Source organism: Protobothrops mucrosquamatus, unplaced genomic scaffold (assembly GCF_001527695.2).
Source record: "Protobothrops mucrosquamatus isolate PMUCROS unplaced genomic scaffold, P.Mucros_1.0 scaffold1157, whole genome shotgun sequence".
NCBI classification, from domain to species: domain Eukaryota; kingdom Metazoa; phylum Chordata; class Lepidosauria; order Squamata; family Viperidae; genus Protobothrops; species Protobothrops mucrosquamatus.
Genome location: NW_015387372.1, coordinates 226,877 through 239,033, shown reverse-complemented (window position 1 = coordinate 239,033; position 12,157 = coordinate 226,877). Strand labels below are relative to the sequence as shown.

At 55.1% G+C, this 12,157-nt stretch overlaps 2 protein-coding genes across 2 annotated transcripts; one reads left to right on the top strand and one right to left on the bottom strand.

Moving 5' to 3' along the window:
• Positions 1–341: 341 nt before the first annotated feature.
• ACP7 (acid phosphatase 7, tartrate resistant (putative)) lies at positions 342–6,650 on the bottom strand. Its single transcript, XM_015820663.1, has 13 exons — positions 6,548–6,650; positions 6,021–6,221; positions 4,920–5,102; positions 4,807–4,832; positions 4,521–4,618; positions 4,280–4,342; positions 3,519–3,633; positions 3,322–3,435; positions 2,912–2,969; positions 2,194–2,261; positions 1,775–1,846; positions 1,287–1,424; positions 342–960 (listed from the first exon to the last, which is right to left on the bottom strand). The coding sequence occupies exons 1-13, from the start codon at positions 6,648–6,650 to the stop codon at positions 883–885; spliced, it is 1,317 nt and encodes a 438-aa protein (XP_015676149.1). The 3' UTR covers positions 342–882.
• Positions 6,651–7,758: 1,108 nt separating this feature from the next.
• Positions 7,759–12,141, top strand: LOC107291641 (F-box only protein 27-like). Its single transcript, XM_015820662.1, has 5 exons — positions 7,759–8,116; positions 8,385–8,508; positions 9,287–9,382; positions 10,002–10,140; positions 11,325–12,141. The coding sequence occupies exons 1-5, from the start codon at positions 7,759–7,761 to the stop codon at positions 11,523–11,525; spliced, it is 918 nt and encodes a 305-aa protein (XP_015676148.1). The 3' UTR covers positions 11,526–12,141.
• The last annotated feature ends 16 nt before the right edge of the window (positions 12,142–12,157 follow it).

Sequence of the window (12,157 nt, the reverse complement as noted above, 5' to 3'; positions counted from 1 at the left end):
GGGCAGCAACGGAGGAGGTTTGGCCTGGCTCCTTCCCGCTCTTGTCAGCCTCCAGCTCTCCGCGTGGTCTCCCATCCGATCACCAACACACACACACACACAGCCCCCCCCCAGCCAAGAGCCTTTGCAAGGTTTTGTAAGAAATGCCCATTTGTGTATTTTACTGTGTCCTGCTGAGCCTGCCCTGTTCCTTCCGCCAATTACCTGTTTCCATTAAGAACCACTACTGATTGTTTTCCAAATTGCAAATTCCATCCTACCAGTACATTAATCCAGGCAGAAATTTATAAAAAAAACCATCTGAAAAGTCTGGTTTAAAAATAAACACCTTTTTTCTTATCTCCCTTTATTTCTGACTTTTATTCAAGTAATTACAGTATTATGTGAAAAAAATCAAGCTGTGTTGTTTGTCTTTAATGCTACAGTAAAGACCAGCATCCCATAAATTTGTGGATACCCATAACTCCTCATTGCCCTGGGCCAGTCTGCCATCTCTTTGGGCTACAATCCATGATTTGCCATTAGCAGGCAGAAAACCAATTCCTATCGGTGTTAAGTAGGGACAGTTTGCACTAAGGACATGAAACATTATTTCTCTCTCAAGCTAACCCTAAATTCAGGAAGGGCAGACAGATAAGTGCAGGAGGCCATCAAGAGGGCAGCTGCAGCCACATCACTGAAGCTCCCGCTTTTTCTCCATGGGTCAAGGTCTCCATCTTGACTCTCTGACCCCCTCTGTAGCCGGGGTCACATTTGGGATCATGCAAACCGCTTCACATTCGGGCCAGAGAACACGGTGCCAGTTTGCAGTTGAAGCTGCTGGAGCTCAGAAGGTGAGATCCTGGCCAGCTGTCTGGACCAGAAGGGCGCTGCGATGCCTTCTCAGACCTTCCGGCGCAGGTCAGTGCCGGGGGCAGGCCGGTCTTTGATCAGCCAAATCTTATCCACGACCTTCCCATTCTGGAAACCAAAAGCAAAGGGTCAAGCCTGGAGGAATCTCTGGAAAAAGAGATGGGATCTGACAACAAGCTAAGTCTGGCTACCACAGAGGAAGGGGAGAGGGGTCTTGCCACCCTGAGCACTGCTTGAAGCATCTCCCACGCGAGGCTTGTGGCTGCAGCTCAAGACCAGCTCGGATGGGACAAGGCTGCTTGTCAGCCAGGTACGAGACTCAGGAAATTCACATCCCAAAGACCTGGGGACGAGCTGTTCCCGACAGGGATGGAAGCTCAAGCCAGGCAGAGCAATGGTGAGAATCCAGGACTCGGGGCTGCTGAAGCTCCCACCTGGTCATCCGAGACCTGCTCCAGCCAGAGGTGGGTCTTGTTGATGATCTGCATGCGGGCGTAGCCGTAGTCCTCAATCCTCAGAGCACTCCATTCTCGCGGGTCTGGGATGAAGGGGTCCAGCCGCTCTACGCAACCCTGCGGGGGGGGGGAGGAGGAGATTGATGGGCCTGTGGCTCTGCCTCTGAAGGCCCACCGGCCCAGAATGCCAGCCCTAAGGCCAGCCCTCCCCTTCCCCTTCCTGGGCTCTCTCCACCCTGTGCTCCCATATACAGGTAGGTAGTCCTCGACTTATGACCACAATTGAGTCCCAAATTTCTGCTGTTAAGTGAGTTTTGCCCCATTTTATGACGTCTCTCCACTCCCATTCGACCACTTCACCAAACACTCCACAGGAAGAAGGCAGCTTCTTAAGAAAAGAACTCTGTATAGGCTCAGAGATGCACCATTGTTAGTTCACATTTAATGCTGCCTATTTGCAAACTTACAGCCGATCCAGTGATAATGTGGACGGGGGCGCTGGGATTGGTATAGGGGGTTGTGGTGCTCCCATTGTAAACCTGAACGAGGAACGAGAAGGAAAAAAGGGGAGAGAAAGAATAAATTGTGACACTGGGGGCCAGACCTGCCCCTCTGCTCTGCCCAGAGACGGTGGGGCCACTTCTCTGCGTTGGGGCCCCCTGCGGACTGGGGCCGCTTGGTCCCTCTTGCTGCCTTCTGGCTCTCTGTCCCCGCAAAAGGGTCTAAAATCAGGGGAGCCCCCCGGCCCACGCCAGGGAGTCGGGGCCCATGGGGCTGCAGGCCAGCTCAGAAGGCAAAGAATTCAGCTGCTGCCCTGGGCAGTGGAGGAGGAAGGAAGCCCATTCTGATGCCCCCCTCCGCCCCCCCCCCTCAAAGCTGGCCTCACCTTGTAGTCGTAGACGGGCCAGAGCCGTTCGTAGGAATGCTCGTGAGCCCACAGCATCAAATCTACCCCTGGAGAAAGAGAAGAAGTGAGGGAAGGGGGAGTCAGGGCAGGAAGGGGAGCCTCGGGGGGGGGCTTGCATCAGGGTGTAGCCCTCCTTCCCGCTGGCTTCCTCTCCATGCAAAGGCAGATCCCCTCCGCCTGCAGCCTCAGAAGCCATCCGTCCTTAGCGAATTGTGCACGGAAGGACGGGGCTCACCTTGTCAAGACGGCAGTTGCAACTGCGCGATCAAAGCTTCGCCCTTTTTTACACGTAGCCCTCGATTTACAACCACAATTGAGCCCAAAATGGGTTTTGCCCCATTTTACGACCTTTCTTGCCACAGTTGTTAACTGAATCAGTGTGGTTGATAACTGAGTAACACGGTTGCTAATCTGGCTTCCCCCCATCGACTTTGCCTGTCAGAAGGTCGCAAAAGGGGATCGATCGTGTGACCCTGGGACATGGCAGGCGCCGTAAATATGAACCGGTTGCCAAGTGTCTCAGTTTTGCTCACGTGACCACAGGTATGCTGCAGCGGTTGTGTGAAAAACGGTCCTAAGTCACTTTTTTCAGTGCTGTTGTAACTTTGAACGGTAACTAAATGGACCGTTGTAAGTCGAGGACCACCTGGGTACGTGCATTCGGCCGCAGAGTGCAGAGGCTGCTGGGAAGGCTCACCGTACTTGAAGAAAAGGTCCTCCAGCCCGTAACCGTCCGGCTTCAGCCCTTTGCGAACCTGGGAAGGCGAAAAGCCCTCAAGCCAGACTGAGCACTGCCTCCTCCTCCTGCCCGTCCCGCTCCAGGCTGCCCACATCTGCCCAGCCTTCACGGCTTTATTTTACAACGGAGCACCGTCGCACTTCCGCCTTATCCTCCTGGCTGAAAGGGTCGGGGCCCAGGCCCAGGTGAGGCTGGCCCACTGGCAGCACAGAGAGACTCCCCAATGTCTGTGAGCTGCCTGGGGTCAGCTAAGTGTGAAGTTGGGCAGCCAGATAAATTTGCTTAGTGAAACAAACAAACGTTCTGGCCACTCCCTGTTTTCTCAGGAAAGCCAGGGGCTCAGGCCGGCTTCTCCCTGGCCTACTTACGATGCTCTCGTACTGGGTGCAGTCGTCCTTGTCGTTGTTGGAGCAGTACATGGGCCGGTGCCCCATGGTGATAATCCAGGGACGCTCCCCACGCCGTGCAGGCCGGTTCGCCTCCTGCCCCCAAGAGGAACAAAGCCAGAGGTTCGTGTGTGCCTGGCATAAACTGGCTCTGCCCACCCAAACCGGGTCCAGCCTACCTGGAGGTCCCTCTCCAGCCACTGGAACTGCTTGGCCACCAGCTGCTCCCCGTATTCCAGGTAGAAATACACCTCCGTGGAGAAGGCAATGAGGTGAGCAGGGCCCACATCCCAGCTGAGAAGGAAGCAAGATAGGCAGCCAGTAAGAGCAGGAAGACAAGCGGGAAAAAGGAGCCCCCTCCCCCAAAAGGTGGGGAGACATCTATCTCCATGGGGGTCCCAAGGCCCAGGCCCTCCACTCAGATTTGCTTCAGGTGCCATTAGAACCAGACAGGGAATCTGATGGAGCAGGGGAGGTGATGGATTGGGGACAGGGAGAGCCAGAACCTTCAGCTGGAGATGCTCCCCGGGGGGCTTTGGACCAGGAATTGTGTCTCAGCCTCCCTACAGGGTAGCTGCGTGTAGGACAAGGAATAGCAAAACTTAGGACAGAGTTAAAAGAGGCATCAGCCGAGAATCCCTACATAGCCACAAGCAAACTAAGTCCAATCTGCCTTGAATTCCGTGGACCCTTATCTAACTCCAAGCAGGTGCTGGCCATTGGTTGAGAAGGTTCCTGTGCAAAGGCTTTTAGCAATAAAGCAGTTTAATTGGACCTTCGTGGGTGAACCGGTCTTTTGTGACTGACATTAATACTATAGCCATACAAGGCAGGAGCACCTCCAGGCCTCCTTTTCCCCCCATGAAAGCAACTGGAGGGCTGGGAAGGAAGAGGGTCTCAGCTGTCTTGCCCTTGTGCCCCTTGCAGCCCAGGGACCCACCTGTACCAGAGGCTCTCGGTGTCTCCGGGCATGCTGAAGCGGGACCGGTAGTTGGAGAAGTTGCTGCAAGGGAGAGGGAGGGAGAAGGCTGAAGGGTGGGCAGGCACAAACACGGTGCCCTCTCCCTTCCTTCTGCAGACTTCAGGATGCCACCCAGCAAACCCTGGACGTCAAGGCTATGATGCCCCCCACCCAGAAAGGTACAGCTAGGCTACCAGAGCCAGCCTGCAGCCCCACTCACTACTTGTCCTCGTGGTTTCCTGGGCAAGTCATATATGGCACAAAGGCAGCCACTGCCTCGATTTTCCGCATGAAGGCGTCTCCAACGAGGGCGTTGTCCTGCAGGGGCAGAACAGACAGAGGTTGGAATCGGGCCAGTGCCCGGGGGCAGAGTTCTCCCACCCCTGCCCGCCATGGGCACATCCATGCGGCCCTCTTGGAACGGCCTCACTGGGTCCGGCCTTGGGACTGAGTTTTCAAGCCACGCTTCTTCCTTTCCAGCCCAGAGGTGCTCCCAGATGTCTTACCGAGTGCAGGTCGTAGGCAAAATCTCCTGGGGGGGGGGGAAAGAGGGTCACCATCAAAGGTCACACGGTCAAACGAAGGGAAGAGGGAAGAGCTGGACAACCACTCAGCCTACCTATGTGAAGCACAGCGTCGTACCAGCCCTGTTGAACCTCCCTCCGCAACCGGGGCAAGGACTGGGGGTTTTCCAGGCCCATGTCTCCAAAAAGGGCAAATCGGGGGCTCCAGCTGCTGCCGTCCAGCAATGCCCGGAAGCCATAGGGCCGGCTCCAGCCCCATGGGCTCCCACAGCGATAGACTGCAAGGAGAGAGAAGCAGAGGGAGGTATCCAGACCCAGGGCCGGACCAGGTAGCCCAGCCCTTCCGATTGCTGACCCTTGCGTGCTCCGCAGCAGCCTCCCCTCCTTCACCCACTGCGCCAATGGGGGTCTCCAGCTCTTGGGGTCCCAACCAGGACTTTGGGGCCCCTGGCATTTCAGGACCCAGGGAAACCCTGGGCAGTTTTCTGCAGATCACCACAGGAAGGGGGCTTGCAAGGAGGTAGGCCAGCTCCTTCCCACCTGGAGGCTTTGGCACTCTGCCTCCAAGAGTTGCTGCTTCAAGAAATATTTTGCATATTTCTCCAACAGGCTTTGAGGAAGTGAAGTCTCCTCCATCAAGCCAGAGGCAGTTCAGGAGGTCGGCCAGGCAGAAAAATAAAGCAATAAGGAAACAGAAGGCCTGAGAGAGACCTGGGCTCTGGGTGGCAGCTGGACGCCTCCTCCTCCCTCATGAGAACATGCTGTGGCTTCTAGGGTACAGGTTGTCCTCGACTTATGACCACAATTGAGCCCAAAATTTCTGTTGCTGAGACATTGTCAAGTTAATTTGCCCTATTTTATGACCTTTCTTGCCGACAGTTGTTAAGTGAATCTGGCCTCCCCATTGACTTTGATGGCCAGATGGTCGCAAAAGGGGATCACGTGACCACAGGGATGCTGCAAAGGTCGTAACTGTCATAAGTCACTTTTTTCAGTGCTGTTATCACTTTGAATGGTCACTAAATAAACTGGTGTAAGACGAGGACTAGCTGTGTCCCCCCTCCACCTTCAGATCCCCGGGGCTTCTCTTGGAGGCTGCCTATATGGACCGTGCAGCCCATGAGGTGCTGTCCCAGGCAGAGGGGGGCGTGCTCTCTGCGGTGCCCTGCCAAGAACGAGATGCCCCAAGCCCTTACGGTAGTCCTGTCCCGGAAGAAGGCCGCGGAGGGTGACTCGATGGATGAACATGGCGCGGCTCAGGTTGCCGCCATCCACAAAGCGTGTCGCATTTCCACTGGCCCTGTGAGGGAGGTCGTTCCCTGGAGCCTGGCCAAAGACTACAAGGGACTCAGCTGGGTCAAAGGTCGTCCAGGTGACCACCATGGAGGTGGGGTCTCCTGCAGCAAAAGCACCAAGGCAAGGATCATTCATGGAGGAGGAAATGGCTCCTTCTTTACAGAAAGTGGCAAAGGAAAAAAAGCCAGGTGGATAAATATGCAAAGCAAAGGTCTTCCTTCCTACACAGGAAGTTGGTAACCGAGTTAGCAAAGAACCGCACCAAGCAGGCTCCAACCAAGTCCAGGTTTAAGTTAAGTTAAAGGTTAATGCCCACTGGGTATTGAATCCCGCTGTGCCCAGGCGGGCTGGCAGCCCACCACCCACGACCTGCACCACCCACGACCAGCACACCTGAAGGAAGGCCGGTCCCCTCCCCAAAGCTCACCTGGATAAGACAGGTGCACCTGCTCGGGCTGGACGGGCCCCTCGCAGCGCAGCTGGGGCAGCCACAGGCAGAGGAAGCCCAGCAGCCGCGCCCCTCGCCTCATGTTCCCGCCCGGGGCTCCGCTCCAGCCGTCAACGGCCCCGCCGAGCAAGCGATGGCCGGCCGGAGTCACGTCAGGCCCGGCCGCCCTGCAAGTCACAAGATGCGGTGTTGCAATCCGGGCCCGCCTCCAGTTCCAGGAAGGGACGCTCCAAGGGCTACCAGCGCCCGCAGACCCCGCATGGGGCTCGGGACGGGGGCTCTCCCACCCAACCCCACCCGCCTTAATCGCGCCCCTCCGCATCGTTTTAGGGACCCCGCCGCGCAACAGCACCCGAGGCTGCCCAAAATTGGGCGCGGGAACGAGCCGCCCTCGCCCACCGGACGGGCTGCCAGTCTCCGTCGCCCGGCTGGAGCGGACTGGAAGCGCGGAGGAACCGGCGGCTCAGAGCAGCCCCTCCCGCGATGGCCGAACCGGGCGGGCAGGCTGGAAACCGGGGCACCCGAACAGTAGCTGCCGGGCGGGGGGGGCGGAGGGGAGAAGCCCCAAGGGCATTCTGGGAGTTGAAGTCCATTCAGCTGGAAGTGGCCAAGTTTGAGAAACGGTATCAGAGAAGCCGGAGGCACAACCCGGCGTCGGCTGGACACGGCGGAGCCGCTTCAGGACAGCAGCGGACCGTCCCGGGGCTCGGCATCCCCGTCCAGACGCCGCACCCTCGTCCGCGGAGGACATCGCTTACCCGGGGGAGGGAGGGAGGGAGGGGGTCTGCCTTCCTTCGGGGACCTGCAAGACGCCGCAACCGGGGACACGGAGCCTTCTGGCGAGCGCCGTCGGTCCCAGGCTGCCCCGAGTAGCGCAGCGGGCGCAGAACGCGGAGACCCCGCAGCAGCGACCAGCAGAGCCCTGTGTCGGTCGGGCACAGGGACCCGGCGGGATCCGAAAAACTGCGTCGCCTCTCCCGCCGGGGGTTTCCGCGAAGGAGAGGCCGGGATTCATTGGCCAGCCGCTGTCCAATCGCGTCGCGGCCGATCTCATCCGCCAATGAGGGCGCCGCGGACCGCGCTGGCTGAAAGAATCGCCGCGGAGCGACCTGAAAGAACCGGAAATGCCTAGACGGCGCGTCCCGGGACGGAAGCGCGGCAGCCGCCCCAGAGCTCGGCCCGGGACCGCGATGGGCGCCGCGACGGCCCGGGCCAGGGAGGCGAAGATGGCGGCGGAGGAGGCGCCCCGGGCTGTCGGAAGCCTCCCCGGGCCGCCCTCGCCGGACTGGGCGCGGCTGCCCAACGAAGTGCTGGCGCTGATCCTGAGCTGGCTGCCGCCCGAGATGCTGGCCACGCGCTGCCGGCTGGTCTGCCGCCGCTGGAGGGACCTGGTGGACGGCCCGGCCGCCTGGCAGCTGCAGTGGCGGAGGGAGCCCTCGATGCGCGCAGCCCTGGAGGCCGTCGGCCGCTTTCCCGGCCTGGACTGGAGCCGCCTGGGCGTCCTGCGGCCGCTGGGCAGGAACCTCGTCCGAAACCCCTGCGGGACAGGTAGGCAGTCCGGCCGCCCCGCTGCTCGGAGGAGGAGGCAGAAGGAGGCGGCCCCGGCTGCATCTCGGGCGCCGCTCCCCTCCCTTCTGGGCTTCCGGGGCGCCTCGCTTTGCTTGCGGGTTGCCGCTTCGGGGTCGGTCGGTGCTCCGCAGGCTCCCTCCCTTTGGCGTTTCCCCCGGCACGCGCTGCGCAAGCCTCGCTGGGAAGCGAGCAGAAAAAAGGTGCCAAGCTTAGCCTTGCCTCCAAAAGCCTCGCTCTGTGCCTGTAGAGCAGTTCCGACATTGGAGTGTCCAATGCGAGTTTCCTGAATGGAATGACGGGTGGAACGTGGAAAGGAATTGGAGGCCCCTGGAAGGCGCCGAGGCCCAGACCTGCTTTGCCTCCTCCTTTCGGTGAGTCCTGGGTTTCTCCCTTCCTGGGTCGCTTGGGAGGAATCCTGTGGAGGTTTCCCATCAGTAGGAACGCCGTCCTCTGCTTCAGGTGGTTCTTGACTTAAGGCCACAGTTGAGCCCAAAATTTCTTATTGCTAAGCCAGACAGCTAATTGAGCTTTGGCCCAATTTATGACCTTTCTTGCCATAGTTAAGTGAATCACATGTTCATGAAGCAAGTCTGGCTTCCCCATTGGCTTTGCTTGTCAGAAGTTGCGAAAGATGAGCACGTGATGCTGAGACTGTCATAAATATGCCTCAGTTGCTGAGCATCTGAATGTTGATCATATATCTCTCGGGATGCTGCAAAGATTGTGTGAAAACTCCTCATAAGGCTCTTTTTTTCCAGTGCTCTTGTAATTTTAAATGGCCACTAAAAAAAAAGCCTCCCTTTTTATGACCCTGCAATCCCCTGTATAGGGCTGGAGTCGGGGCGACTTAGATGGAGCCGAACATTTACTAGTCAGATGCCCTTCCTGACGCCTAATCCAAGTTCGCAGCAGACATTTTCTCTTTGTGCCCTGATAGAGAAGCATCTGCAGGCGGCTACCCAGGATGGAACTCTCAACCTTCCAAAGGGAGGCGAGTGTCTTTACCACTAGGCCACCAGACCAGACGAGCTGTTATAAGTTGAGGACTACCTGTATTTCAGGGCTTTGCGTTGTTGAGTGAACTCTGGCTCCAGGTCAGACGGGCCTTTCACCTCTGCCTCTCTTCTCCACGCTCTTTTCTCAATCAAGGTGGTGTCAGAAGGAGCAGGTAATCGATTTGCTGAAGGAGGGTTTCTGGCAGGATCTGCTGGACACTTACCAGCCTGATATTGTCGTCTCCGACTGGTGAGTGTTGTTCCCTCCTGGCTCCTTGGGTGCCCGAGGAGAGAGAAACGGCACAGGGCTCCTTGGTCCTCGGGTGACACTATCTGAATTGTCTAGTCTAATAAAGACTAGGGGTGACACACTAGCAATGCTCCAGTATTCGAAGGGCTTCCACAAAGAAGAGGGCGTCAAGCTATTCTCCAAAGCACCAGAAGGCAGGATAAGAAACAACAGATGGAAACTTACCAAGGAGAGAAGCAACCTAGAACTAAGGAGAAATTTCCTAACAGTGAGAACAATTCACCAGTGGAACAACTTGCCTCCAGAAGTTGTGGGTGCTCCAACACTGGAGGTTTTTAAGAAGAGATTGGACAACTATTTGTCCAGAAGGGTATGAGGTCTCCTGCTAGAAGAGGGGTTAGATTAGATGATCTCCAAGTTTCCTTCCAACTTAGTTATTCGGTCTTCCCATTTCAGAGCAAAGGAGGAACATTGGTATGTGAGGTCAGATGGAGTGTCCAAAGCCTGGACAGGCAGGTTGCTATTGTGGACGTTGAACACCCACAGGAGGTTTTCAGTGCTTCTGGTTGTCCACACTTGTCACTTAAGCTTTGTCATTTCATCTCCCTGATTCTTGCAGGTGGGGTGGCTGTCAGGACTGCGGCTGTGTATATGAGCTCTCTGTTGCCCTCTTGGCAGCTAATCAAAGAAAGAAGATTGATCTTTTTGAAGCCAAACCAGATCCCATCCCTAACGGGAATGACGCCTCCTACCACAAGGTGCTGCTTGCCACATTGGCTTCAAGCCTCTCTTGAATGTCACTGCCCTTGGGCTGATTGCTGTTTCCTTCCTCTTTTTCCCTTTCTCCTTCTTTTACACACATTTTACTAAGTGCTGGGAATTAAAGTGTCTTAAAATAAAATAGCCAGGAAAGAAGAATATAGATTTTGTATCTAGGGGTTGCACAAATAGGTGAGGGGTTTTTTTAAAAAAAGAAAAACCAAGCAAACAGTAGCAACATTCAAGCAGAATCAATTAAAATGTCCATAGGTATTATACTACAGGTAGTCCTCGATTTAATTATTAAACCATTCATTTAATAATTGTTCGAAGTTACAACAGCACTGAAAAACTGATGTGACCGTTTTTCACTTATGACAGTTGCAGCATCCTCATGGTCACGTAATCAAAATTCAGGCATTTGGTAACAAGCACCTCATCTTGACAGTTACGCTGTCCCGGGATCACGTGGTTCCCCTTTTACAACCTTCCCAGCTGTTTCTGACGCACAAAGTCAATGGGGGAAGTTAGATTTGTTTAATGACTGCATGATTCACTTTACAACTGCAGTGATTCTTGTAACAACTGTGACAAAAAAGGCAGCAAAATGGGGCAAAAGTCACTTAACAACTGCCTCACTTAGCAATGGAAATTTTGGGCTCAGTTGAGGTCGTACATCGAGGACCAAGTAGACCTTAAAGCAGCTCAGAATCAAAAACTCTGTGTTCCTGGATGGGGGCCGGTGGCGCTTTAAGGAGCTCTTGCAACAAGTTCACAGGCTACCCCAGTTTTCAGAAGGGCAGCACCCCAAAGTGCAAGTAGCTGGGTGAGATCATGTTAAATACAATGGCAATAAGATCATAACAAATAAACAGCAACAGCACTTGGACTTATATACCGCTTCGCAGTGCTTTACAGCCCTCTCTAAGTGGCTCACCGATGGAAGGCCAAGTCAACCTTGAGCCCCGCCAGGATCGAACTCCCGGCAGTGGGTGGGGTGTGCCTGGAATCTAGTCACTGCACCATCACAGCTCCTGGTATGAATGATTAAAATTGTAAATAAAGGATTCTAAAAAATGTCAATAAATGACAAATAAATGAAGAAGCTTCTGCTTCATAAAACTCTTTTCCTGAGTCCAAAAGATGGTTGAGCCCCTGTCTCTTCATTTCTCTGTCTCTCCAGGTAACCCACACGTTCAGGAGATACGGCCGCGGAGTCCGCTACGTACATTTTAGACACAGAGGGAAAGACACGCGGTTCTGGGCAGGGCACTACGGTGCCCGGGTGACAAACTCTTCCGTCGTAATCCAGTTTTCCTCGGAGTCTCCAGAATCCCTGGACCCCGGGCTCGCTTCCTCTCAATCTTCCCAGTTTTGCCTCTGAAATTGTATTTCTGACCTGGTGAAAAATGAGTATGAGGAACCCCAGGGATATTCCTGAATATAATTGTAAAATAAACCATTGTTGGAAGGTTATCAATCATTCTTGCAGAATTTGGAGGAAAGACGTAAATTGCTGATTTGAAAGCCAGGGGTGAAGCTAACTTGCAGGGGGGGCGGCGGCAGGATCGGAGTTCCTCTTCCTGCCCCCTTACACCCTCTGGGTGGGGGGTTTCCCTTCTGTTTAGATATGTGGCAACATCACTCCGTAGCAGCATCGGTCTACTTCAGGGGTATCCAACTCTGGCAGCTTTAAGACTTGTGGACCTCAGCTCCCAGAATTCCACAGCCTGCTGTTCTACTGTTTCACTTCCTCTCAGTGCTGGTTGTCCACACTTATCCAAGCAAAAGTTACTATATCAACATCTTTTTGTTTCAAGCAGGGGAAAATGTGCCCAGCCCGCCAAGCCAGAGGCTGTTAGCAAAACAATTTGTTTGGATGTAATCAGAAAGTCAAAGATAACCAGGGGAGAAGGGAAGAGTTAAGCGGATGCTTTGGGCACAAAATTTCAGATCCGGCTTTGCTTCTCTGTGGCTTTAATAAAGTGTGCTTTCATTAACCATGGATCTGAGAGC

What these genes read in the sequence shown, in the direction of transcription:
- LOC107291641 (XM_015820662.1), top strand. Translation starts at nt 7,759, where the DNA reads ATGGGCGCCGCGACGGCCCGGGCCAGGGAGGCGAAGATGGCGGCGGAG. An exon ending in GATATTGTCGTCTCCGACTG is followed by an intron (nt 9,383 to 10,001) that starts GTGAGTGTTGTT and finishes TGATTCTTGCAG; the next exon opens with GTGGGGTGGCTGTCAGGACT. An exon ending in ATGACGCCTCCTACCACAAG is followed by an intron (nt 10,141 to 11,324) that starts GTGCTGCTTGCC and finishes CTGTCTCTCCAG; the next exon opens with GTAACCCACACGTTCAGGAG.
- ACP7 (XM_015820663.1), bottom strand. Translation starts at nt 6,650, where the DNA reads ATGAGGCGAGGGGCGCGGCTGCTGGGCTTCCTCTGCCTGTGGCTGCCC. An exon ending in GCACCCAGTACGAGAGCATC is followed by an intron (nt 2,970 to 3,321) that starts GTAAGTAGGCCA and finishes TCGCCTTCCCAG; the next exon opens with GTTCGCAAAGGGCTGAAGCC. An exon ending in AGCAGGTCTCGGATGACCAG is followed by an intron (nt 961 to 1,286) that starts GTGGGAGCTTCA and finishes TTTGGTTTCCAG; the next exon opens with AATGGGAAGGTCGTGGATAA.